The sequence below is a fragment of the Abramis brama genome, assembly GCF_963993115.1.
Source record: "Abramis brama genome assembly, chromosome: 4".
In the NCBI taxonomy this organism is placed as follows: Eukaryota; Metazoa; Chordata; class Actinopteri; order Cypriniformes; family Leuciscidae; genus Abramis; species Abramis brama.
This window is the reverse complement of record NC_139966.1, coordinates 37,573,012-37,600,959: the sequence shown is the minus strand read 5'-3', so window position 1 is coordinate 37,600,959 and position 27,948 is coordinate 37,573,012. Positions and strand designations below refer to the sequence as shown.

The window sequence follows — 27,948 nt, the reverse complement described above, 5'->3', positions numbered from 1 at the left end:
TTTGTTTTCCATTTGATTAAAACAATATTGCCATCTAACAAATGATGCCCAGAAAAAAAAAAAACAGAAACCCAGAAAGTCTTCGAGGTTCACAGAAAAGACATTTTATGATGTAAAACCTGTTTAAGGAGCAGTTTTAATAATAAATCAGATGAGAAAATGACTTTTTTCACATGAACAAATCAATACGTTGCAAACAAAACTAATTTACACAACTTTTTTGAGTTAAGTTTTTCAAGATACTAGATTTTCAGTCTGTTTTATATGATATCTCATTTAGGTTTCATTAGACCATAACCTTATACTTTTGTGAAGTTTACATTTCTTGCAGTATGACATACAAACCTCCATCTGAATCTATTTTACTAGTTTGCTAATGCTTTTCTAATTATTATTATTATTATTATTATGCATGCAGCCTTTATCACCTCATATTAATTGAGGGACTAATTGTACTGCAAAATTTGGCACACTGCAAGGCCATATAAAATGAGCTTGTAAAGGCAAAAAGTTATTAAAATGGTGAAAAATAAATGGTGGACAGTTACGGGACCTATACACTCTCCCTTATACATTCAATTTTGAACCTAAAATCTTAATGTTGATAAAAAAAAAAAACAGTGTACATGTGTTGTGTCAACTACCTTGTGTCAATTTCATTCTGTCATTCCAGTTCTTTCAAAAATACAAATGGATTTCCTGTAGTTAAATTAGTTCAATACATTGTAACAAGAATAATCATACATGGCCTTTTGAGCCACTATAATATTACCATATATGCTGAAACCAAGAGAAACAGACCTCTAAACACATGCATTCACTCACCAACTTGAGGTACAGTAAATACTGTGAGAAATTGTATATTACACAGGAATGCAACGGTTACGTAGGCCTTCCAGTGGCCTATCAACTGCCTGGATTATTTCTAGCTTTATACTGAGAGTCACTGAAATTTATTTCTCCTCTCAAGACAGACTATATTCTGACTAATATTCTGAATGTTCTGATCCAATCTGACTACTGACCTGTAATGCTGCCTGGATCATAATCATACACTTTTCGCTTGTTGGCCAGAGGAGAACTGGCCCCCGACTGAGCCTGGTTTCTCCCAAGGTTTTTTTCTCCATTCTGTCACCTTGATGGAGTTTTGGTTCCTTGCCACTGTTGCCTTGGCTTTTGGCTTGCTTAGTTGGGGACATTTAATATTCAACAATATTACTGATCTGCCTTACTTAAGGTGGACGATGACACAATTTTCTTCTAGAAACAAACTTTGTTGTATTATTTTCATGTTATCACTGTGAAGCTGCTTTGATACAATCTGTATTGTAAAAAGCGCTATATAAATAAACGTGACTTGACTTGACAGGCTGCAGCCCCCCCTCATATTACGTGATGCAACATCAGAGAGGGATGTAGAGAAAGAAATGCAAGAAAACAGATGAACGTGCGTAATCCACTTCAATCTGCTGTAGATTCTCCAACAGAAAAAAAAAGAATGGAATGGAGGAATAGTTATTTTGCCATTGGTTTAATGGCCATTGTACAGGAAAGAGGAAATGATGTCAGACTGAAGCTTCATCCATACTTCCTGTCCGTGAGGATTGTTGTGCGAGATCATTGGCATCCGAAATTGGGACCTCTCTGGGTTTGGTCATCTTGTGCCAGCGCTGAGAGGGAAAAATAATAACCAATGACAATTATTGTACTTTACTACAGAATGAGAGAGAGAGAGAGAGAGAGAGAGAGAGAGAGAGAGAGAGAGAGAGAGAGAGAGAGAAATTGTTGGAAGGAAGGAATTTTAGAAGGAAGTACATTTGGAATTTCCAAATGAAGGAAGTATGCAAGTTTGGAAAAAATACATCCAGAGTGAAGTAAGTTTATTTGCAAGTTTGTTCAGGAGGAAGAATGAAAGAAGGGAGAAAAGAGGTTTAGCTGAAAGGAAGTTCATGTGGGAGTATATTTGAAAGTTCGGAAGTTTGTTTGTTCAGAAGGGAAGTTTGAAAGGAAAGGACTTTCAAAGTTTTGACAAGGTTTTTCAAAGGTTTGAAGGTTTGCAAGTTTATTCTGAAGGAAGGAAGAACAGAAGGAAGGATGTATTTTTAATTATTCAGAGGTTGGTTTGCTTGGAACGAAGGAAGGAAGATTCGAAGGAAGTGGGGAAAGGAGTTAATAAGAAAGAAAGTACATTTGGAAGTTCAGAACTTGTTACCCTGTTTGAAAGGAAGGAAGTTTGTGAGATCAAAATGAAGGATGTTTTGAATTCAGAAGGAAGTTGGGAAGGAAGGGGGTTTATAGAGAAGGAAGTACATTTGGAAGCCGTTGGCAAAGAAGCAACTGTGACAAAATGTAAAAATTGTTGGGCCAGAAACAAACTGTCAGAAAAATTGTAATAAAAATAAAATACTTTTAGGGGTACAGCAGTTTGTCACTGGGGCAGTTCCTTTAAAAGGACAACTTTGTACCTTATCAACCCCTAAAAGTATTGTATGTAGCCTTAAGGCACTACAATTAACTTGTATGGCTAAATAACGTACAAAGACGTCCCTTTATGTGTACTGCCCAAGTGACAGGCTGTTGTACCCCAAAAGGTACAAGTTTTATAATATTTATCTGAGAGGTCTTGCCTGTCGGATGCTGCCTTTGGTAGTGATGAACATATAGATGATATATCCGGGTATAAGAATCATGGAAGAAAGCGACATTAGCCAGCCGATGCCCTGACCCCAGGCCGGGTACACATACTTCCCTAATGTCAGAGGAGTCATTTCTATGGCACTGAATGTGAAAACACCCTACAATCAGGAAACACATAAGACAAATCAATCCTCAGTTCATTAAGGACATGAGTGTTTAACTGGAAAACCAATTACGTAATTCACCATACAGTTGAATGAAAGGATAAAAGTGATTTAATTCATAGGATGTGTTCACACTTGGCATGTTTGGTTCGATTAAAAAGAGCCATGGTCCGATTGCTCTGTTAATGCGGTTCAAGTGTGAACGCTACCATCCGAAACCTGGTGTGCACCAAACAAGTGAACCCAAATTGCTAAAAAATGAGTCTCGGTCCGCTTTTAAACGAACTCTGGTGCGGTTCGAATGAAATATCAATGCAACACGAACCAAAGACAGGTCAACGAACCAAAAACAGGACATGAAGTCACAAGATGCAACCCTAAAAAGTAGAAGTCAACTGATTATTCGGTTTTGCCGATTAACAGATAACGATTACCAATTACACTCGATTACGGCACAGATAACCGATTGCTGGTGCAATTGGTTATTAGAAAAAATCTATACTGATACTTTTTCCGGGTTGCATCTGTTGCTGGATCAGCTGAGAAGGGCCCAATATCATTATACAGTACGAGAGCGGCCTCTAGAGGCGAAATAAAAACTAGCACTGACGCTTCGAGGAGTTTGTTTTGACGTCAGGCAGCACGCTGCAGCGGGACATTTCAGATGTGGATTTAAAACAGACAACGAAACGGTATGTATACAGTACACTACAGTACGTTTTCATATCATTATGAAGTAATTCATTTGTTGACTAGATGCTGCATTAGTGTAGAACAGCAGCATGTTTGTCGTTGAGGCTGAGAGGACGCTAACATTAGTATCATAAGCGGTTAAAACAATGTGACAAAAACACACACAAGTCCAACCCAAATGTTTAATGTCATGATTGTTAGCATCTATTTGAATTAATTTACATCCTGTTGGTCGCTTTTATGCATTCATTCTCCAGCGAAGTTGCATATTTAAAGCTAGTGACATAAGAAAGCAAATATGTATGTTCATGCAGGCAACAGAAACATATCAGAAACCAATTTCAGTTCTTTTTTATCTTCTCTGTAATAGATAATTTGTTATTTTGATTAGATAATCATCAAGTGTTCTAAAATAGAAGCAAGTAAAGTGTGATATATACCTACAATACACATGTGTATCTAATTTCAATGCTATGGCCTTTGTGTAGATATGTAAAGAGCGCCACCTTCAAGCATAACTGTTTGGATTTATATGAAATGATAACAATAAGAGTCCATTTGTAACCTTGACTAAGGTTAATAAAAGTATTTTCATTGATAATTTCAACATTTACTAATACATTTTTACATTTTAAAGTTGTGTCTCTTAACATTAGGTAATGCACTATGAATTAACATGAATGATCAAGGTATAAATAATAAATTAGTATTATTTATATTTAGAAAAGTACAGTATATTTTCATGGTCCATTACTGTTGTTTTATTTCTATAATAAAGTTCAGCACTATTTTATATGTTATGTTGGTTTTATTCATTATCCATTTAAAAAATAATTGGTTGATTAATCGGTTAATCGGCATTGGTAAAATCCATTATTGCTCGACCTCTACTAAAAAGGACAGAATGCTCAAGCATACCTGGTTTTTACAAGTTGTCAGCTCCACCATATACCATCATATGTACGCACATACAACGAGCACATTTAGCCCAGTGCACAGTATTGTTTTGGTTATATTGTTATATACATTCGACAAGCAACATGTTTGTGTGTGTAGTTTTAAATATTTCGGTGTTAAAAGTTATAGTGCAAACCAGGACTTTTTTGGTCCGGACCAAAAGGACCAAGTGAACCAAACTACAAGTGTGAACGCATCTTTCAATTGCAACCCTGTCTAGTTTAAAGTAGTTCAACTTTGAAAACATATCAAAGATGTTGCAAGTTGCAAGTGATATACTTACCAAACAAATTGTTGGAGTAAAGTACATCCAGCATTGTTTCCAAAAGCCACAAGGCCGATAACCAATCATGTCTTCAATATTTTTATAAAATTTCTCTGCACCTAGAGAGAGAGAACAGAACACACACACACACACACACACACACACACACACACACACACACACACACACACACACACACACACACACACACACACACACACACACACACACACACACACACACACAGCCATGTTTATGTGATTTGTGAGGACATTCCATAGGCGTAATGGTTTTTATACTGTACAAACTGTATATTCTATCCCCTTACACTGCCCCTATCCCTAAACCTACCCATCACAGGAAACATTCTGCATTTTTACATAAAAAAAAACACTGCTTAGTATGTTTTTAAAGCCATTTGAAAAATGAGGACACCCAAAATGTCCTCATATATCACCTATTTTCCCGAGTGTCCTCATTTGCAGGTGTGTTATCATAAAAATGTCCTCAGTTGTCATGAAAACAAACTCACACACACACACACACACACACACACACACACACACACACACACACGGGTTCAGGGACCTACATGTAGCCTATTAACTTTCATATATGACTCCCTCATATTTAAACACAGTATTTACAATAATGCACTTCCAATGGAAATCAATGCATCAAAATATATAACTTCATACAGAACAATTTAACAATTAATGTACACATACTGTATCTTTAAAGACTTTCTCATACCTTTTTATTCCAAACTGAAGGTGTGGTCAAATTAGCAGAATTTTTATGAAATTTTGCGGGCACAAAAAATCCTTTATCTATTGTTATTAGTGCAATGATGTTTGAAGCACTGCTCTCACAGAAGCCACTTTCAAATCAAGTCAACGTGGCAAATCTGCATGACCAACTTTAACAAATGTAAAATCTACATAGGGAAATCGTTTGCCCTCAAGTGAAATTCACAATCGCTATTGAAAAGCCTGTGAAAATTCATCAAATAAAGGTAAATGTGTCCGCACCTTGAGCTTAAACTGTATTTAACCCAGAATATTCCTTTAACATTATTGTACAGAGTTTAGCTTGAACTGTTCATTTTTAAGAAACTTTCGATCACATTCACATCTATATATATATATATGTATACATATATTTGTCAAACTAAAAATGTCTCAACCCTGTGTAGTCTAGTCTAAGTTTATATTAGGAGATGTACCGTAAAACCAAGAAATGGAGGTTGTCTCAAAGAAGATCAAGAACAGAAGACACATTCCACTGGCCGAGTAGTAGTCAAACAATTTGAATACGTATAAGCCGCCCTAAAAAAAAGAGCACACACATTACTATAAGATCATAACTTACTGTCTGACGCTGAAGAGAACAGACAGTTATAAAACACTAATACAACAGTTTTCAGGCAGTCATCTTTACCTGGGTGATGTTGGAGAAGCCGATGATGAAGGATACAATGCAGACAATGAGGATGAAGACTTTCTTTCTCTTCCTCAGGACTGTGGGATATTCGTCCATTAGAGCGGTTATGAAGCCTTCCACTGTACAAAACTGTCACAGACAAGTGTGCAAACAGTGCTTTCATGACGGTTGACCGCTGGGCACTTTTATAAAAACGTACTGGAAACCATGTTTGAGCAATTCCACTTCACACATCAACATAATATATTAAATTATTAGCATTTTTAGTAGTTAGCTATTTTAAAACTACACTGTAAACAAAAGTTGCTGCCTTAAATTTTTAAGTACAATCACCTTGGATGTTTAAGTCATTTCAACTGACAAAAAAAAAAAAAAAGACTTTAAAAACTTATTTTGATGAGTTAAAGCAATGTAAAAAACATATGTTATCATAACTTATTGATCATATAATTTTTTACAGTGCAGGAAATAGAAACAAATTTCTGCAGCAAAGCTTTGGAGTAACTTTAAAATTGTATGCTTTTTGTTACCTTTTTTTTTTAAGTAAATGAATGAGTTTCAAAATTTGGGCCAAAATAACTCTAAAACAAAATATTTATTAATTATTTATTATTAATATTTTCAAGTAAGATTTGTATGATAAAATTGTTTAAGTTTGTTTTTAAGTTTCAAAGAGTCAGTGCCTATGGTGTTACAGCAGTTACTTATTAATAGAAAGTAAACACAAAAAAAATAACTGTTGCTATACTTTATGTTTCTATGTTCTCTAACAATAGCTAAAATGGCTATGTGAAGAGACTAAATTTTATGTGCTGAATTCTCTTGTGATCAATTCTATCACTGGCATAACTGTCACACACCTAACACAACAAAGCTAAAATAACACTACATGAATTATATGTAAATTGTTTAATTCGAATAATTAAAAAAATCATTAAGCTCTGAAATCTATAGAAGAATAATGGTGCGTGCAATGCTGCTAAATGTACCATTAGAGGAGTATTGTGGGTTCAATAAACCTCAAGCTCTAGCGATAGCATAAAAATAATGCCATAGTGTCTGTGGAATAATGTCGGCTACTACAAATAATAAATTATTTTGATTTGTCAAATAGATTGCAAATAGAATGTGTGTGTGTGTGTGTGTGTGTGTGTGTGTGTGTGTGTGTGTGTGTGTGTGTGTGGTACCTGACTGTCCAATCCCAGCATCATGAGCATTGAGAAGAAGAGAATAGACCAGAGTGAAGACATGGGAAGCTGTGTGACTGCTTGTGGATAGGCCAGAAATGCCAAACCAGGACCTAAACATCATAAGTGTAAATATGAGTCTAATTTCACCATTTCAAACTTTACCAAAAAAAAAAAGAAAAAAGAAAGCATGTCATGTTCATGCCAAATCATCAAGTCATGATTGCTTTAAATACAATGTTCTGTAATAACTATTTTTAAAAATATGCTATAGTTAGGTTGAGTTAAGTTGCTAAAGTTTGCAATAATGGAATTTGTAAATGTGTAAGAGACATAATGACCTGAAGCAGCCAGTTCTTCAATGGGTCTCTTTGTGATGTGCGACATAAAGCCCACAATGGAAAATATGACGATCCCCGCAAACATACTGGTGCAGGAGTTTATACAGCACACAATGATAGAATCTCTATAGATGGAACAACAATCAGGTCAACTGAATCAAAAGTGAAAAAATGGTACACCATAATTTCAGAGAAAAGGCAATTCTGCACATCAGATTGCATGACAAGTACACACCACATGTACATAATGTCTGAACATCTGGACAGAGACTAGTATTTCTTACTTGTAGACATTATTGTTGTAGGAGTTGTAACTTCCCAGAGCAATGAGAGAACCTAAACCCAGACCATACGAGAAGAAGATCTGAGTGGCAGCATCCAACCACACCTGAGAAGAAATGCAAAATGAGAAATATTGATAGGATCAGAACTGTCAGTGCATATTACCATTTTTGTTAGTTACATGCATTTGATTTATGATTTAGCCAACCTGAAGATTTCTGTAAACTACTTAAGCTCTTCTTAAAGTAAAGCTTGGCATGTTGCAAGATAAGAGAGAACAGAAATATTGAGGATACCATATCTTTGAATAATAATGTCTGGAAAATACTGAAGCTAAAATGGCATCCTCCGTGGACACAGAAAAGAGTAAAAGCTTGTCTGTGAAATTTACGGACAGCAACAGTTAAAGTCTCAGTAATATTTTAAGGGGGGCTTAGAGTATGGTCATTTAGAGTTAAAACATTTTGGGTTTGCTCACTTACTCAGAAAAATGCTTATCCTAAAGCTTCAAATATGTCTCAAATATTAACAGTAATTATGTTATAAAATTTAAAACATCATTGAATTAATCTAGAAATACAAAAAGGCTGATTACCTTCATTACACCCACACTGTATAATTGAAACAGTGGTTACAGTAAATGAAAAATAGTAAGGTGTGCATACTATTGATAGTCAAAATAAACACATTCTCAAACACTGTATCATCCTGTTATGAAGTGAAGGCTATATTAGTCTATCTAATATTTAATAATAAAAGATTCATTCTATCACACGTGGTTATTGGCTCAGGATCTGTGTATTGAAAATTGAATATGTAGGCTACTTGTAACTTCATATATTTAAGTAAAAAAATGTACTTGTAGATAATATAATATTGATAAAATAAAAGGCCATTTAAGTGTAAAGAGGGTTCAGTTTCATGGATATGTTTCTTTGCAAGTTCTCTTTTGTTAAGATGCTTATCACATTTTAAATCATTATATTTTAATAATCTTGTGTTGTGCTTTAAAAATAAGTTCACTTATTTTGATATGTTGATGAACATACTAAAGCACATGCAAAATTCTTTAACAGATATTACATTTAAAGTTTATATATTTTAAATGTACTAAATTGCAAATTTATCAGTACAAATGTAACTACAAAAATATTTTGTATAGTTGAATAGTAATGATATTATATTTCAGTTTACCATAAATGCTTGTTAGTACATTCAGCAGAACACTATATTTAACTATATTTAAAAGAAAATGGACATAATTATGAAATCACAAAAAAGCACTTCAGCTAATTGCATTTAATATAAAATTAAACTAGAAAATGTTTTCATTTAATTACAACTAACATACAATTAACATTACATTCAGTTCACATTTAGGTAATGTTCTTTTAAATATACTATTTAAAATATATAATTTTAAATATTCTACTCTGCTCTAATCATTTCCATGATAATTTATTTTATTATCATACTCAAAAGTGTTTTCCACAAGGGTGTGAAAACACAAAGGTGTTTATGTTTTAGATTACCTTAATGTCAATATTGTTTAACTTAGTGTCTATCATTGATGAAAAATGTGAATATCTATGAATATGAGCATGGTCCTGTGAAATCAGCTGTCAATCCGCTGAATGTTATTCCCCAGCACTTTCAAACATGAATGTTCTGAAATGATGTACATGTGTTTTAAGTTTTCAAATTCAAGATGTCATATTTTAATATATCAAATATCATTCAAAATCTAAAATACATTTCAGGATTTTTACCTCAGATTTTAAAAGCTTTTTGAAGTCTGGGGTGATATAAAAGCGAACGCCATCTATCGCCCCAGGGAGAGTGACTCCACGGAAAAACAGAATAAAGAGCATGAAGTAGGGATATGTGGCTGAGAAATACACCACCTGAGGAGGCCAAGAGATAAATGAAAAGAGAGAGAGAGTTACAGAGTGAATCATTTTAAAGTAGGTGTAGAGGACAACATTATTAATATGTTAGTGTAATGCTTTCTCTGGCTTCTGTTTGATGATTGGTAGGAACGTGTTTTTGCTGTGTAGGATAATGATTGTCCTTAATTAGTTATGTCCATCAAGGTTATAGAGTGTCGGAAAATGTATGTCTTCTTCCCCAGAGCAGAGATCACATTAAAATTCAATTATCCACAGAGAAAGGGCAGATAAAGAGAGCCATTTTCCCTTCTCTCCAGGAAAATAAATAAATAAATAAATAATTAAAATGGCTTACAATTTAAGACATGTCCGTCGGCTACTCATCATAGTGCTTAAACTGCAATTTCTGCAACACTTATGTCAAAAAATGGACTTGGACAACAAGAATGTATAATATGCTAAATAAATACATTATGTATATCGAGAAAGTAATGAGATCGAACTGAGCTTCCACAGTTGAGTTTCCTGCTTCTTTTTCCTAAGGGGAAAAACAGTTCTGAAGAGATCGCAAAACTGTGCTCAGATTTGCCAAAGTCTGCAATTTAAAGTTAAAGATCTGAACTCATCAAGATTTCTCATCAAATGCTTCCAAGACTCTTTTTTTTTTAGTTCTCCTGTGGATTTGTAGAAAGAAACAACACAATACATAAAACATGATTTATAACTTCATGAAGTCAACTGGGCTTTGAAAAATCAACCTCTGATCAATAAAGCTTGCCCTGAAATGGAAAAAACAAGAAGAAACCAAAAGCAAGCCTGTGAATAAATGAGATAAAAGAGAAGGCAAGTATGCGCAAAGGGGGTGAGGATAGGTAATACAACATTCTGGGTTGTTGTCTATGAGGAATAGAAATAATATCACACCTTCCCCGTCCACTCCACTCCTTTCCAGATTGAGAAATAAACAAGAATCCAAGACAACGCCAAAGTTCCAACCAACGGCCAGCGCAATTCCCCTGGTTCCTCCAAACCATTTGTTAACTGATGCATGTTCCTCCTATAGAGTTAACAAATATCTGTTAGTTAGGCATTAAACATGATTATGCTTTTGTTGGTCAATGTTTTGAACGGGAAAGAAAGAAATAGTTAAAGAAACAGTATAACCAATGCTATCTCACAAACAATTCGTACGAATTCGTACATGTGAGTATGAGGTGGCTAATTTGTACGAATTCGTACAACCTCACTCTGACGATTTGTCTAAACCCCAGTGATGGGTAGGTTTAGGGGCGGGGTCAGGGCTAGGTCATTCGTACGAATTCATACGAATTGGACAACTCGTAAAATATGTATACGATTTAGCAAAAATCATACGAATTCGTACGAGTGAGGTCACATGAATTCATACGAATTAGCCACCTCGTAAAAATGCGTACAAATTGTCGTGAGATTGGGTTGGTAACACATTTGCACATTCAAACATACACGTCAGGGTTTGATGTCAATGATTCCAAACTTGATTTCAATCTTGTGCATGACATAACCTATCAAATTTGTGCAAAGGCCTTCTTGTACACGACCAAATTTGAGATTATGAGTTCTGTGGTCAAGACATATTCATAATGTAGAAAAGGGCAGTGTGAACATTGTTCCAACTATTGTGCTCCACAGATGAAAGTAAATGATAACAAAACAAGAAAATTATTCTTGAAGGAATCAGAAAAAGTCTAACCACTTGTGCTAACCACTAAGCACAGCTCAGACAGGGAAATATCTATTTGATCAGTGCAACAGGATTTTAGCTTACAATACAACTGTTTGGTTTAACACCAAAGTGTTAAAATCACAATTGTGTTGACTCACTCCCAGAACTCAGTGACGGCGCTGGTCAGGTTGGTGGTGTCCATCAAACTGTAGTTGGAAAAGCAGCGATCAGTGTTCCAAGGGTGATCACAAGTTTGCCATGGTAACTCCTAAGGAGAGACAGAGTATTAAAATGGGTGAAGATTTGGAATACCCTTGTGAAAGGAAAGTGTGCTTCATTGTTGTCACATGTTCTATTATGTTCCTGTGTTTTCCCTGAGTTTGCAGTTATCATCAGTTTTCCTGGTTGTTAATTAGTTCCTGCACCTGTTCTGTTCACACTTGTAGTGTGCTTCAATAATTAAAATAATATTTAACAAATTGTACTTGCAGATAATATAATAATTAAAAGACCGCTTAAGTGTATTTAAGGAGAGTACACTTTCATGCCTATGTTTCTTAATGTAACCCAGTGTAATAATTTACAAGGTTTTTTTATATACATGTTTATATTTCATGTGCATTCTATAAATGTATATGGTTGTGAATAAGTTCTATGTTAATTAAGTTGATATTTATTATTTTTATTATTTTTGTATTTTGATATTTCTATTGTTTATCCAATCGAATTCACTTGTCCATGTTGGGTGTCCAATCAATGCTCTAGATTAAGGTGAAGGGGGCGGGAAGAATTGAGGGCAAAGTTGAACGAGGAAGAATTGGGAGAGCACGAGAGAGAAGAGCGTGCGCTCATCTGGTGTGATATTGTTTCACAAAATATATAGTATAACTAATACTATAATGTGTTTCAATAGTTAATGTAGTTAGTGTGTTGTCAAAACGAGAACAGAAACTTATACTACAGAGACGGGTAAGAATTATTTCTCCACAAAATATTTCTGGTTGTAGTTATTCCAGCCTCCATTTACTAATACAGCGAATGGACTATTTAAAGAGACTGAACCGTGTCTATCTTGCTCGGATGGATTGTGTGTTTAGTTGGCGAGTCGTCAGCATGAGGATTCGTGGCAGTTTCAGATGAGGATGAGTCCAGATGACTTGAGTTAACGTGAGTGCTCGGAATTCCTGTGGCCTTATAAGGAAATCGCCGCGATCGTGGGGTTGACGGACATCTAACGTCGTGAGGTGAAACACGCTCTTCTGATTGGGGATATTAAGGTATTTTTTTTGTTTGTTGCTCATTGTTGAGTGAAGCGGTCTTTTGTTGGTTTGTTGACCACAACGTACCCCAGCATCAAACAGGCCTGCAACGTGACAATGAAAGACTTACCGATTGAAGGTTAAGTGTGAGCTCATATTGCCGGCTTAGTATTTGGTTAAAGAGTATTTTGAATTTGAGAGAGTTTGGGGACTCAAGTTTGAAGTATACCCAAAAAGAGGGAAACAAATAACTATTTACAAAATTGTGAATATGTGAAATGTGTATTTGATTTATTTTTTTTGATTCATCTCTGTGAATTGTTGAAATTCCTGAAACTTGATCCTTTTACATTTTTTTCAGTAAATTGTTATTTAACTTACAGTATACTTGAGTGTTTTCAATTTATTATTATTTGAGGTAACATAAGGGATATAAATATACATTGAGATTTATTTATTTTTGGTTAAACAATTACTTTATTAACAGAAGTTAAATTCTAAAATCCTAATTCATAATTGTTTATGTGATTTTTATTTTAAAGTTTAAGGGACCCAAGGAGTTAAGTAACAAACACAGTTACACAGAATAAGTTGAAGTGAGTAAATAGGCACACATAGCTCACAATAGTTGATAAAACAAAGTTTATTCATACGAACTCAGAGCGCTCCATTATCTAACCATGTAGGAAAGGGTTGAAAGCGCTACATTAACATATTTACGTACTTAATTAAATGATAATTCAATTTCCATTTAGTTGCAATTAGCATGCAAATAAGTGTACGAAAATATTGCATTGAGATTGCACTTAAGTATATTCTTTTAAAGTAGCCTATATTATTTGTGTTATAAGATAATAATCTTTTGGAAAGTATGCTAAGTAAGTGTTCTTCTTTGAAGTTGTTTTTTATTTGGTTACTATGCAGTTGCTAGGGTTTAAGGTGGTTACCAGGGCGTTGCTATGCTTAGTAGTTTATTATCGTCACATGCCATTTTGGTCATTTAGGTGTTCTTGGTTGTTGCTAGATGGAATGTGTTCTGACTGGTTACGGTCCCTCCTCCAATGTAAGCCTACAAGATTTTTCCCCACTCCATTTCAGTCCATCAGACAAATGTTTTAAAAATTATTTGTTCAAATATATATATATATATATATATATGGAAAATAAAAAGCATTACAAAATAACAGCACAATGCATTCACAAAACAAAGGCCTTTTTTGTTTCAGATTCCCTCTGCACTGCTTTAGAGACAAGCTCTTATTCCCATGGCAGAAACTGCACTTCGATTTCCACAAAACAGAGGCAGTTATTATTTCTGTGGAGCCTTTAAAACACTCTCTAGAGCAAAGACAGAGCCACAGAAAGCTTAAGGGGGTCAAGGAGGCGGAGAGGGATACAGAGAAAAGGGAGGAAGAGAGAACTTGAAAGAAGGAACAATTCTGAGAAGACTTTCAAGAAATTCCAGGCAAGTGAAGCTCAATTCACTGGAGCAGATAAAGACACGGATGGTGAGAATTAACACCACAAAACCTATTTGACCAATGAATGCAATTAAAAAATCATTGTGATAGCCTAACATTTTTTTCATTAAGTAATCAAATGATTATTTAGAGATCAAAGGATAACATATAACAAATAAAACCCCCACATTCTTATGCAAAAAGTTGATGAGTCATTTTTAACTTATAGTAGACAAAATACATTTTGATTTTGAGAGAGAGAGAGAGAGAGAGAGAGAGAGAGAGAGAGAGAGAGTAGAATGCACATTGGTGACTTTGTGCTTTTTGATAGACACTCACCGCTTTGAAAGAGCTGAAGAGGTAGTAGAGAGCCCAGGCAATGATGATGATGTAATAGATGTTGAGCCAGAAGGACAGAACCACAGCAGCCAGACCCACACCTGACACAAGAGGAGCTTATGAGTGAAACCTCAGGTGATGAAGCACAAATAACCAAAAAAAAGAAAGTTTATGCCAAGACACATAGATTGTAGAAGCCTTGCAGGATAAACAAAGTGAATGAATGTTGCATGTGACTTTCAGAGAACCATCTAGACACAACTGAAAATAGTAGCCACTATCTTTAAATTAAATATCACTGCTGTTTGCAGAAATGGTAAGATTATATGCTATTCAAATTTTAGCCAGTGGCTGTTTCTCAATATGCGTTCTCATGTGATCTTGTGTCCTTGTGTTCTCGTACCATTGATGTTCAATTCCAATACTGAAGAACGCAAGAACAGAGGATGCGTGGAAGTACCCAGATGTGTTCTTGATATCAAAGATGCATTGAGTGCAGACTTGAGAGAATCAAACCTTTAGAAATCCCACAAGTTCTTTCGTTCCTAAAATTGACAACAGATAGGTCCTATGCAATCTGCTAGCAATCACATAATTTACCACATGACAAAAGCTGATTGGTCTTTGCAGATTCTGCAGCCAGTGAGCTTGCTTTTTCAACATTTAAATAGTCTGGTTCAGTGTTTGCTGTAAGCTGGTCCTGCAGTGCGCTATCAGATATTCTCTGTGTACCCTCTACCTCCCCCAGCTCCACCGATCTGCTTCAGGATTTATATATGCCTATTCATGCTGCAGCAGCATATCTTAAATGTTCACTGCAGCTTGTCTGTGTATCATTGGCATACCTGCTCAGCAACAGCATGCTCATCCGATCTAGTCGCCAATACCAAATACATTTACATTGTCATATCCATTAACATGCTAAAACTATTGTGAGAGTGAATTTTTCCGAAACACTCTTGAAACTGTTGACTAATCACAACTGGTCCATTCGATTCATAACTAAAGAGAGTGTTACAGGGAAGAGAGGAGCTGCAATAATGTAAAATATGTAAAAATAAAATTAAAAATAAAATAAAATTAATGCATGAAGACCTATTCTAGTAGAAAACAAAAAACAAAATCAAGACTGAAAAAGTTCATAATAGGTCCTGTCTGCGCTGTTAGAGTCACCAAATAGAACTACAAAACTATTGACTCAAAAAAGTTTCAAACACACCCCATCTGCCATTGGTTGAAAAAACAAGTAGTTCCACCACTAGACATTGATTTAATGTTATTATGTATAACAAATTCTGGCTGCTAAAACAGATTGTAATTTGATGACGATACAAAACATACAGTGAGGCAATGGTACTCAGTAAGAACTCCCCAAATAGCTAATGTGTATGTAAATATTTCTCACCTTTCATCATGGGTATTAATTTCCATACTCCCAGTCCCCCTACTGATGTGTACTGTCCTAATGATGTCTCTAGCAGAAAGAGCGGGATACCAGCAAACACCAGAGTAGTGAAGTATGGGATGAGAAAAGCTCCTAAAGACAAAGTAATACAAAATTCACTAGAGTTTCTATATGCAAAATTAGCATCTTGAAGAAAAGAAAAATAATTGGAGCATGATTCTGTGTGCCATTTGGTCAATCACCTTTTGGATAGCTGAAATGTATTTTAGTGTTCTACAGTAGAAACTTATGAAATCATTTCACTTGGAATGGCTAGTTGTCTTGCCGGTCAAGCTAGTTAAGAAATCTGATAAGAACCAAGGCACACCAACATCCCATGGTACGGACCAGCACCATAAATGTAACATAATGCTAGTGATCATCCATGCAGTCAGTCTGTCTCACATCCATTGTTCAAGCCACATTGGTTCAACAATATATAACTGGCATTAATGGCATTATCACACAGGCAGTGGAGTAATAACTTATGCTAATGTATCTGTATGAAATCAAGTAAATGTCAGATTATTGCTGTAACAAATATGGCATCTGAGGACTATTCCTACTACAGAATTTTACTATATATATGCACTACAAACTATAGATTGTACTGCATATTAGCTTTCTTACTTTGATCAAGAGCTTGATCTAAGTCCATGTCATACTAACAATAAACTGTGTTTATAATCAATTTTCCATGATGTTTGCGAATGTTTGTTGGAACTATGATTTTGGGAAACACATTCAACTAACAACGGAACTTGCAACCATAGTTGGTATGCTTTTGGGAAACACACCGCTGGTCTTTTCCGTAGTAAAAACTGGGTTGATATTCTACAATATAAAATTACACATGCCCATCTAGCTTCTTCAAACTGTTTCTGGGTCATGGGAACAACATTTCTTGGCCCTGGTACAATATTCTTGTCAAACTAAGTCCTATTCCTATCCCACACCTAAACTAACCATTAACTACACCTAAAATCAGAGGCAAATGTTTGATTAAATGACAAGAATGTTATTCAAACCCCAACCCCAACCCTAAACCTACTCCAAAAACTTGGAAAGTGTATTGATCCAACCAGGCATATCTTCTCAGCAGCTTATAGGAACATGCCGAATTTTGGGACTTTAGCTTATTCACCATATCCCCCAGAGTTAGATAAGTCCATACATACCCTTTTCATCTCCGTGCGTGCCGTAACTCTGTCTGACGCACCCACCGCTAGCCTAGCTTAGCACAAAACTGGAGGTAAATGGCTCCAGCTAGCATACTGCTCCCAATAAGTGACAAAATAACACCAACATTTACCTATTTACATGTTGTGATTTATAGTCATAGCGTGTACAAATGAGTACACGCTACGCCTTCTGAGAATATAGTTCCCAGTATGTATACAGTTTTGAAGATGGCTGTGTCTCATGTGACCTTGTTATTTGTACACACTGTGACTATACAAATCACAACATGTAAATAGGAAAATGTTGGTGTTATTTTGACACTTATTTGGAGCAGTAGGCTAGCTGGAGCCGTTTACCTCCAGTCTTTCTGCTAAGCTAGGCTAGCGGTGGGTGTGTCAGACAGAGTTATGGCACGTATGGAGATGAGAAGGGTATGTATGGACTTATCTAACTCTGGGGGATACGGTGAATAAACTAAAGTCCCAAAACCTCGGCATGTTCCTTTAACAGTAATAGCTTTGTCAGTCTTCTCTTACCTCCACCATTCTTTCCGCAAAGATATGGGAACCTCCACACATTTCCAAGCCCAATGGCATATCCAACGCAGGACAGCAGAAAGTCAAATTTTCCCTTCCACGCTCCTCTGTCTGGTACTTTATTCTCCTTCTCCTCTTCTACAGGAACACTGTTGTGACGAAGGTCCTCAAATGGGATAGCCTGCTTCACGTCTGAGGGTGAGTTGAGGTCCACCGTGCTCTGGCCAGTCTTCCCCATCACAGGAACACTGTCACACCACCGTCAGATAATAATCCACCTCAGTCCAGTAATGTATTATTGAGTTGTCAAGTGCAGGGCTACTGACTGTGAATGTTTGCTCATTCAAACTCAATACTTTGAATGGGATTTCTGGGAAAAAAATTATGTCACAGTGTAAAAAAGCAAAGATTAAAAAAAATATTTAACAGTAATATCTTGCTGTAAATTCTGCATTTAGAATTTTACTGTGAAATCAATGCAGGTTGGATATTTGTTTCTGCAGTAAACCATTGATCAGAACTGGAAGTGGTAATGTTGTACTAAATTATAGTATAGAATTGTATAATTGTATGTATAAACAACTGGGGTTATAACATAGTTATGTTATCACACTATTAATGTGTAAATACACTGTATGAGATAATTGCAATGTAGACATGGATAATCATTGTGATTCCACAGCACAATGGTGTTACATCAATCATCATGTCCTGCTATACTTCACTGTGATGACAGTTGTCGAAAATTACTATTGTAAAAGATATAAAAAATTAACTGTAAAGTAGTGTAAAAGTGTAGAAAATGTTCTATGTATGTTTTTATGTAAACAATAACATAAAGGCTCATAATTTTGTACAAGGATTACATAGGCCCTGTCCCAAATGGCTCCCTAAACACTCGTGGTCTTCCTACGAGTCCGCACTTTCGTGACGTAACGCTGCTTTGACTGTCGGGAAGAAGTCTGCTGCGGAGCTCGCTTCAAACCTCAGAACTCAAACCCTACGGTTTCATGGACTTAATGGACACGCGCACGCGGCAGCCATTTTAAGTCCACAAGACTGTATAAAGTATGCCATTTGTGACAGCGCCATAGTGGTGTATAGGTTAATATTTACAATGTCTTATACTGTCAACTTATGCTTTGTGATCAACATACAGTAAGATACAGAATTAAAACGACATGTTTTTGTATGTCTGTTTGTTTTTTTGCATATGTTTTACTTCTATAGCATCTGTGTAAATTGTCCTAGCTCTACTCAACCTTGTAATTTCACTTTAAATCCAATTAAACCACCTTCATTCTACAGACGGGGCAGTTCAAGAGAATCATTAACTTTCCTGACAGACGTGCTGATTATCAGATTGACTTAATGAAGACACTAATTCTTGTCCATGTCCGACTGATGTGTTGAATTCATCAACATTTATTTGTGATTAACTGAAACCTTGAAAGTCTCCAACCTGCATGCCAATGCATAACAAAATCACCCTCAGATTCCTCATTGTTTTCATTTAAAGAACAGTCATTATACATCTGGAAACAGTATCATTAAACCATGGTAGTTCACAGTAAGCAATTCAATGTGAATCAAGTTTGCTTCAGGCTCGCAGAGTATTTGAAAAATCTCCAACATTTCCTCTGCATCCTTTAACGGGCTTTTAAGTGGCTACAAGCTTCAGAGGAAATTGAATACAGACGTATTGATCAAGGTTTGCATCAATAGACAATAGAGTTCCCAGCTCATAAAATTTTACCACACTATAAAAGAAGGAAATAACTGTACCTCTGAGACGTCTTTATTCGGCAGTCAGGTGAGTCGAGATGCCACCAGCTATAGGTGAACTCAAATGTATCCACAAGTGACTTAACAGATCTTAACTGTTGGACTATACCAACTACCCAGCGCCTTCATTCACAACAGAACCAAAAGAAACTGACCCAATGTCCCAGCTAGGGCAAAAAGTTTCCCTTTCTCTCTCTCGCTCTATGTATCTGGAGGGGCCCTCTATGCCCTGGTGTTCCTGTGGCTGGTATTGAGCTGCAGATAATAAACTTCGACCTGTTGTTTGATAGAATTATCGTTTTACCACACTGAGAGCCCGAGGCTACCAAATAAGAGTCGATTGCCGTGATCCAATATTTTATGCGCGTGTGTGTGTATTAGTTGTGTATCAGTGTGTGCTTTTGTGTGCAACGACTCTTGTGCCAGTCTGGTTGCCATGGGATATCCCCTTAGAAAAGTGCTCCGTTCTAACATTGAAAGAGCTTGTAAGGATTTGAAAATGAAGCAGGCATAGTGCCTAAAATACAGACAGCATGATGTCTCCCAAAATTGACCTCAAAGGCATGACTTTATCAGTTCCTATGTATACCAGGCTCCTATTTATGACTGATACATTTATAATTGGCTTGTAAAAGTTATTGAGGTGAATAAAATAGATTTGAAAATCAATAAATGCTTGATAGGCCTATACTGTAATGCAACAGTTTAACTGACCATATGTGTGGTTTACAAAATTTTATTAGATGAGGATACGTTTGCTTAAAGGTGCATTGCGCAACATTTCATGTTAAAAATACCCGTTTTTCTAACCCATACATGCTTGCCTGATGGGCTGAATGAGCCCTTCTCTGATCACTGCGATTGCCTCTATAATCCTGTACAGTAAAATAAATAAGAGGGATTCGGGACGGAATTTGAGACTGGGTGTGACGTCATGCGCGTTCATGCTCACCTGGTAATGTCTGGCAGGTTTGTGTATTCGCTGCCATTCTCCGTATCAGCGAAGACAACTCGAGCGACAAAACTTTAGTCAACTTTCGACAAAAGTAGAAGATGGATTCAAAGAGACTTGCTTGTAGTTCATTCCAAACCCCAACGCAAACTCCACGTAAGACAAAGAAAAGAAAACTTTTGTCTAGTGCCACAGGCGTCGGAATAAGACGAGAGTCAACATCGGGAAGGCTTTCAACAAATGGAGAGATCTCCGGTCTGCACACACTAGGAAGCGCCCGCGCCCTCAGATCACTTGGACGTGGCTGTGTACAAAAGGTAAAAAAGATATAAATACTGCTCGTTGGAATCTTCGGTCTGCTCTAGGGCTCAAACGGGATCCTCAGTTGGCTTTTTTCTTGATAAAATGGTAAGATATAGTCCAGTCTCTAATGTCTGATACGGCAAATCTATGACAACAAATGATGTAACTTAGCTGCTAATAATCTATGAATATTAACGTTACCTTGAGACATTTGAGTGTACTTTGTTGACCAACTGTGTATGGTATGATTATTATTTTGAGCTTTTACAAAGTAATAACTTATATTGTTCATGAACGTGTTTCCATAATAACGTTAATACAATCATAAGTGGATACAGTAAACACATAAAACAGTTCAACATGGAGATAACGTTAGATGGAAAGAAAAAACGAAGTTTTCTACTACCCCCGTTTTCCCCTCACACATGTGTAATTTACTCAAATACCTTTCCTTTCACATATTTAAAATTACTTGCAGATTTATAACTTTATTACCTCTGAAAACATTATGACTGTAAACAAAAGATTTGTGCGGCTGATGCTCCTTTGGTTATGAACAGCTTGTGCAAGCATGCGTGTGGTCCATGAGCGTGCACACCTCTGGTTGCAGTTTCGCTTGTCGCCAGAGGGGGCATAGTTCTGCAAAAACTCAGAGACTTGCGCAATGCACCTTTAAAGATGTGAAATAAAATATTAATGAAGACAATAATGTGAAATTCTGTTGCCAAGATTGTATGTACTGTTGTAGTAATAACATAGTAATTACTAGCAATACATTGAGTTATAAGGCGCATCTACATCTACTAAATCTCACATGATTACAGAGTACAAATGATAATGAACTCTTTTATTTGAAAGTAAGATGATGAGTCTTTGAGTAAGGTGTGAATGTATAGTTTGTTGTAGCAACACATCTGTCCCAATTAGTCTCTACTATAGCCAGGGACACACCAAGCTGATGGTCGGCTGTTGGGTAACTTCAGGCCATTATTGAGTGTCGTCCGACTTAGTTTTTTCAGTGTGTTCCGCACCGTTGGCTGTAGTCTGACGTCATCTGTTTTTTATTTATTTTTTGGTCGATTTAACACGTAGAATCGGCGTCAGCCCATCGGTGAGAGAGAGAACTCTGATTGGCTGTTCAAGTTTAGCAAACGAGCCACCTTGATGCACACTGCAGCCCAAATGTTCTCCAAAGCATCTGCCTGGAAGATTTCAGTAATGCCAAAAGATTGAAAAGTAATTCAGAGAAACCCAGACTCATTCGAAAAAACATACCTGTGGCAACCTTTTTGCAAAATGCAAAATACATTGCGTCAAGCACATTTCTCAACAGTTTCTAAAGTGAAATGTCCAGTGAGTGGCGCTAAAAACGTATTTAGTTTTTTTCCGGAAAAGATGAACGTGAATATGGCAATGTATTATTACATCAGAGTTTGTACGTATCACTGCAGTTCTGAATTGAAATGTCAGGTGTGTGGCACTAAAAGATTAATGTTCCATCACGTTTCATAATAACGTACACCAACACTATATTATTATACCCTAAACCTACCCGATAGTGTTTACAAAAGCAAATGCGACATAAAAATGTAATCGTAACCATGGTATTTAAACTTGTTTTTTTAACTTTGAGCTCTCATATCGTGACTCGTCTTTCACGGGATTCGTACCCGAGCTCTTCGCATCATAAGTACAATTCTGTACCAACTGAGCTACTGAGCAAGCTTAATAAGTCAGTAAAACTGAACATATGGAGCTGGTTAGGTGATGCAAACTCCAAAATATATTAGTTTACAAATCATGCACTATGGTAAAAAGTGTTTTGAGGTCCATAATTATGCAAGGACAAGGTCTTTATTAATCCATAATCTGCCTCTGTAATCATGATTTGTTTGTGAAAACGATTAAAAGTGTTTGCTGTTTTTCTGCCTCTAGAGTTCATTTCTTTTAGAAACTGCAGTGATATGTAAGTATTGGTATGTATTTTGCATTTTGCTAAAATGTTGCCACAGGAACGTTTTTCCAATGAGTATGGTATTTGTTTAGGACTGGAGCTAAACTCTGTAGGAAAGGGGCTGTCCAAGAGGACACCCCTAATAACAATGTGCCTCCATGCAGGAATGACAAAGATCACGGCCAAGAAGAGTATGCGGATACCCAAACACCACATTTTTATTTGCTTGTTGCACATTTAATTATAAAATCATGGACATGAACGGAAAGTTTGTCCTCCCTTTGCTGCCAGTACAGTTTTCCACTACAGTAGATGGTGGAACATGGCTCCGGGGATTTGATCCCATTCAGACACAAGAGCATCCAGTGAGGTCATACACTGATGCTGGGTGATGGGCAAAAAAAAAAAAAAAAAAATCCCACAAACATGACGGCACAAAGTGGGGTGAGATAAGTTAACTCCAAAGTTTAAAACTAGAGTTAGAGTTTTGTTGAGCAATAGTCTTACTCATTTAAAATGTGTGAAAATCTGGGGAAACTGCCCAGAACTGTCTGTCCATACAGGTATCTGGTCCATTTCTAGCAAGAGAGGTCATAATAGCAACTGATTTACAGTTTTATTTCTGCCAAGATATGAAATTTTGACAATGTGTGCGATAACAACAGTATGCACACCTCATAAATCTGTCTGGGTGGAAAGAAGAAACGTCCAACATTCCAGTTGGAGTTTGCCTGAAGTCATGTCTCAAAATGTCTTAAAAATGCCCAAAAAGTCACTAGCTATGTTTCCATCCACATATTTGTATGCAAATTTTGGGATATAAAACCTATCCGCTCAATTGACGAGAATTTATTTTATCTGATAAGAAGACATACATAAACTATGCTGGAAACACAAACATTTGGATGGGACTTTGCAGATCATGTGATTGGATAATTGTTTTAGAAAAATTGCTCAGAAAACTGGTTTTGCTGACGGCAAATGTCTCCCCCACAACTCTGGTTTTGGTGCATGTGGCTAATGTATACAGTGCAATGACAATGCATTTTTTTTCTGCCAGAACTGGGGGATGGTGGAACGGCATAACTGGACTAACCAGCAGACTGATCTCATTACACACCATCTCAAATGTTGTTTTAATCATTCTGAAATGCCTGAACCAAAGAGTGTCATCAAAATGATTTGGTATAATTACCTCCTAGAACTGTCTCACACGATTGCATTCCCAAACATCAGGCATCCGCCTCCAAACGCTGTCATGTTATATTGAGTTTCATCTGTTTGCTCTGAAGCGCAAGTAATTTATTATGTAGGAATAAAGAGCCACATTGGCTTCCCCGTTTGCAGCAACCTCCACTTTTATTATTGATACTTTGCGCCAGTTTCCCAGGAAGTGACACATGGGATGGAAACAGTGCTTTATTCACAGATGTTTTTTTTGCATACGTTAAATTTTAAACACGGCAACACTGATTCAACCAAAAACTTTGGTAACACTTTATTTTGATGGTCCCTTTTGAACATTCTGTTAACTATAAGTAACTTTGCAACTACATGTCAACTAACTCTCATTAGAGTATTAGTGTACTGTCTGCTTAATATCTGATAACTCTGTGATGGTCTTCCAACAGACACTCTACTAACTATAAGTAACTTTGCAACTATGTCAACTTATTCTAACTCTACCAGTCTACTAATACTCTACTAATACTCTAATGAGAGTTACTAGGCATGTAGGTGCAATGTTTCTTATTAGACAACAAAATGTGTTAAAGGGACCATCAAAATAAAGTGAAACCATAACTTCAGTTTGCAGTATGCTTGACTATCTGTTCGCTGACCAGTGGCAGATGGGGTCAATGTTTGGGGTAATCCACTGCCAAAGCAATCTCTTTAAAGTCTCAATCAAATGCTGGGTGAGTAACCTCAGAATTCCATGTGTCCTGTTAACAGAATTGGACAGCTCTCATAAAAGAAGTCAGCTTTACAAAAGCACCTCTCCTATGAGTAATATTTGGGAAACTGACCAAGAACACTGGTATGAATCCCATCCATTTCATTTGTGTCTATGTTGTGTGAAGCACAACACTCTACCACTCTCTGGGCAAATGGCATATGGGTTTGGAATGTGTAAAAATATGTTCCAACGGCAAATTCTGTCAATGGATTAAAGGCCTAGTGCTTTTAATTAAATTAATCATTAAAATGAAAAGGTAATGTGTGTTTCGAACTGTAAAAGAACTGCAGGAGTCAATCTGAAATCTTTTGGTGTGGTATTTTTTATTTAATTTTTTTCCATTAGCCCTTTATTACATTATTAGATTGAATTATATAATATACGCCAAGCAATGACACAACTTCAATGTCAATGTCTATTGCCAACCACTATAATTTTACTTCAAACTGACCTCATGTGAACATAAAATCTTTAAAGGTTAAAGAGGCTCTTCTGGTTGGCTTAAAGGGTGGGAGCCTGATGCATTATGTGACGACAAGGGAAAGCTATTAAGAGTGTTACATCAATGTATATGTAATTGAATATTCATATATCATGGGGCTAGCCAAGACACTGAGTTACTTCAAGGGCATATTTTAGTAGTTTCTGTGTCTCTATCAAAACTGGCCGCCAAGAGAAGCACGACTTAGGAAATTTCATTGCCAGTAGACAACTTAACAAAGCGAATGAGAGTGGCAATAGATATCTGTACAATGTTAATTCACACTCTTCGTCACTTTTCTTGGAATAAAAAGACATATATCCAAATGCAGCCACAATGTCAACAACTCTTTGTCACTTTTCTTGGGAATGAAAAGACTTATATCCAAATGCAGCCACAATGTCAACAGCAAATCAGAGGTTACTCACATTAGGTTTGTCATTGCCTGCAATCGTTAAGCGACAGGCACAGAATTGGAGTTGTCAGAATTGGTTTTCATCACTTTGTTGTACGCTGCCCTCAAATCAATAGAGGCTAATTACACCCCACAATGAACCGGCGAGGCTCGTGGTGACAACAAAACGTGATTACATAGGGGGAAACTGTTAACATACAACCAAAAATGGTGCACTACCCATTCAGTTTGCTTGTTCACATCTTGTAAAGCATGAACAGCCAATGTGAACGTTCATTTAATTAACGTACCACCTATACTAAACCCTGTCGTAAACCTAACCGATGCTGTTAAGAAAAGCAAACGTGAGATAAAAATGAGTTTACTGAAGCAACCAAGCTATTTACGCTTGCTTCTACAAGTCTTTGAGCTCTTTTTGTGATAATCATAATTTGTCTGGAAAAAAAAGCAAAAGTTGTTGGTGTTTTACTGGCACTAGTGTTCATTTTAGCTGGAAACTGCAGTGAATTGAACATAGGAACGTACCTAAGTAGAGGAATGTTTTTTCAAATTGATCTGTGTTGCTTGTCTAGTATATTCATCTCGTTTTAAGGATTTTAAAACATTTTAACTGCATAATTAGACACAAATACTCATTGGGAAGACGATTTGTTTGCAGTGTTAGAGGTTGTGTACAGCTTCTCATTGTGCATGTGTGGCCTGCAGATGCGTTAAATCAATGCAGAGGTTATTGAGCTGCATGGGTCCCTGGCATGCACAGATAGCAGGACAACTTTGAGGAATTTCATCTTTTAATACTGTGACAGGGGACATAAATCTACATCACAGGACCTGCAAAGAGAAGGAGAGCGTGTGTATTTGAGAGACAAGAGGGAGGGAATGAGAGATGCTCAGATGACAGTGTTGTGTGATTTGCCACTAACCCTGCAGCAATTTTGCACCTTCAGCAAATTGTCCCTCCTGAGCCTCATTGAGTGGAATTCCAATTTCTTGCTGCACTTTGAGATCAGGTCTCTTGTAGAAAATGTATGCTATCTGGAAAGAGAATGATGCCCCCAAGTGTAGTTAATATGAATTTTTCACTGCAGATTGCGGTCATAAAAGTTGCATTAGGCATACAATACACAGAGATTACAGAGGATTCGGACAAAGATCCAGAACGGTCAGTGCACTTTATAGTCTTATCGTTCCATATTACGTAAGGAATAATTGACGACAGGCCATTGAATTATTAGAAAAATAATGCACATCCGAGGTGGTAATGGGGTCACGACGCGAAGCGAAGTGTTAAATGTCTTTAACTATTGTGCACACTGTAAAATGGTAAAAGACTGTAAAAACGCTATCAGTAAAACACTTTACAATTCTCTTATAGTTTCCAAACGTTATATGGTGAAAAATTGTAATAGATCTAATGGGACATTTCATAATGGGACAGTAAAATAATGTTAAATGTATAGTCACGTATTTGTGTAACAGTAATAACATTGCAAGCACTATGGCATTATAGTATACTAAAATAATTGCCTCAAAAACTATTTCCACATGTGTTACACTATAATGCTATGATAAAAAATGATATTTTACAGAGTCATTGTTACATGTTACATGTATACTAATAAATTATGCATAATTACATGCAACAAACCTAAACCAAACCAAACCCTAATCCTAACCCTATAGCAAGTACATGTAGTTTATTAATATTACTCAGCACTTAAATGTATGATCACAGTGTCACGGTTGTTTTTGTTTCATGTTCATGTTTCACCTTAAAATAAAAAGTAACCCTTTTTTACAGTCCTGTTCTACATGTGTGTACTATGTATTCAATAACTATGTACTAAACCTGATCATACCCCTAAATCTGAAACCATATTAAGTCCAAGTAATATCAACTACATTGTTTTATAAAGTTACATCAACTAGTTATACTATCTTACGTAAGTACAATGAAGTTAAAGCCTAAGCACAGATACTGTAAAATAATCCATCATTTATTTTAAAGAAAGATAGCACAAGCACACTTTTTAAGTGATTTATTCTAAAAGAATAAAGAACATACACATTTAACAAATAGTGTCAAAATATAGAGCTAATAATTAACCATGAGAACTTGGTTAACTTGCAATGTCCAGAAACCATCCTAGACGCTCCACCCTTCGAGAGCCGCCTCCTATTGGTCCCCCAGAGTAAATTCCTCCATTAAGCCCCTCCCTTGTGCTATGACAGGCAGTGAAACACCCCTAAGCCATCACATGACATTATCTGTTAATTGAATGTCCCTTCAGATTACATGGATGAGAGACTCAAATGAG

General features: G+C 36.3%; 1 protein-coding gene and 1 long non-coding RNA gene across 3 annotated transcripts; one reads left to right on the top strand and one right to left on the bottom strand.

Annotated features, from left to right (window-relative positions):
- Positions 1–81: 81 nt before the first annotated feature.
- Positions 82–19,779, bottom strand: slc6a1l (solute carrier family 6 member 1, like). Of its 2 annotated transcripts, XM_084111734.1 has the most exons (15): positions 19,569–19,779; positions 17,784–18,153; positions 16,027–16,158; positions 14,622–14,722; positions 11,722–11,831; positions 10,783–10,915; positions 9,739–9,873; positions 7,972–8,075; positions 7,688–7,812; positions 7,347–7,459; positions 6,157–6,288; positions 5,942–6,044; positions 4,735–4,835; positions 2,628–2,795; positions 82–1,670 (listed from the first exon to the last, which is right to left on the bottom strand). In XM_084111734.1, the coding sequence occupies exons 2-15, from the start codon at positions 18,019–18,021 to the stop codon at positions 1,566–1,568; spliced, it is 1,800 nt and encodes a 599-aa protein (XP_083967860.1). In that variant the 5' UTR covers positions 18,022–18,153; positions 19,569–19,779; the 3' UTR covers positions 82–1,565. The 2 variants fall into 2 exon arrangements, with proteins under 2 accessions (XP_083967860.1, XP_083967861.1); XM_084111735.1 differs by lacking the exon at positions 19,569–19,779 and having other exon boundaries at positions 17,784–18,967.
- Positions 12,362–13,207, top strand: LOC311081275. The gene is made up of 2 exons (XR_014605847.1): positions 12,362–12,532; positions 12,661–13,207. It is a non-coding gene; the product is annotated as an uncharacterized lncRNA (long non-coding RNA).
- Positions 19,780–27,948: the final 8,169 nt, after the last annotated feature.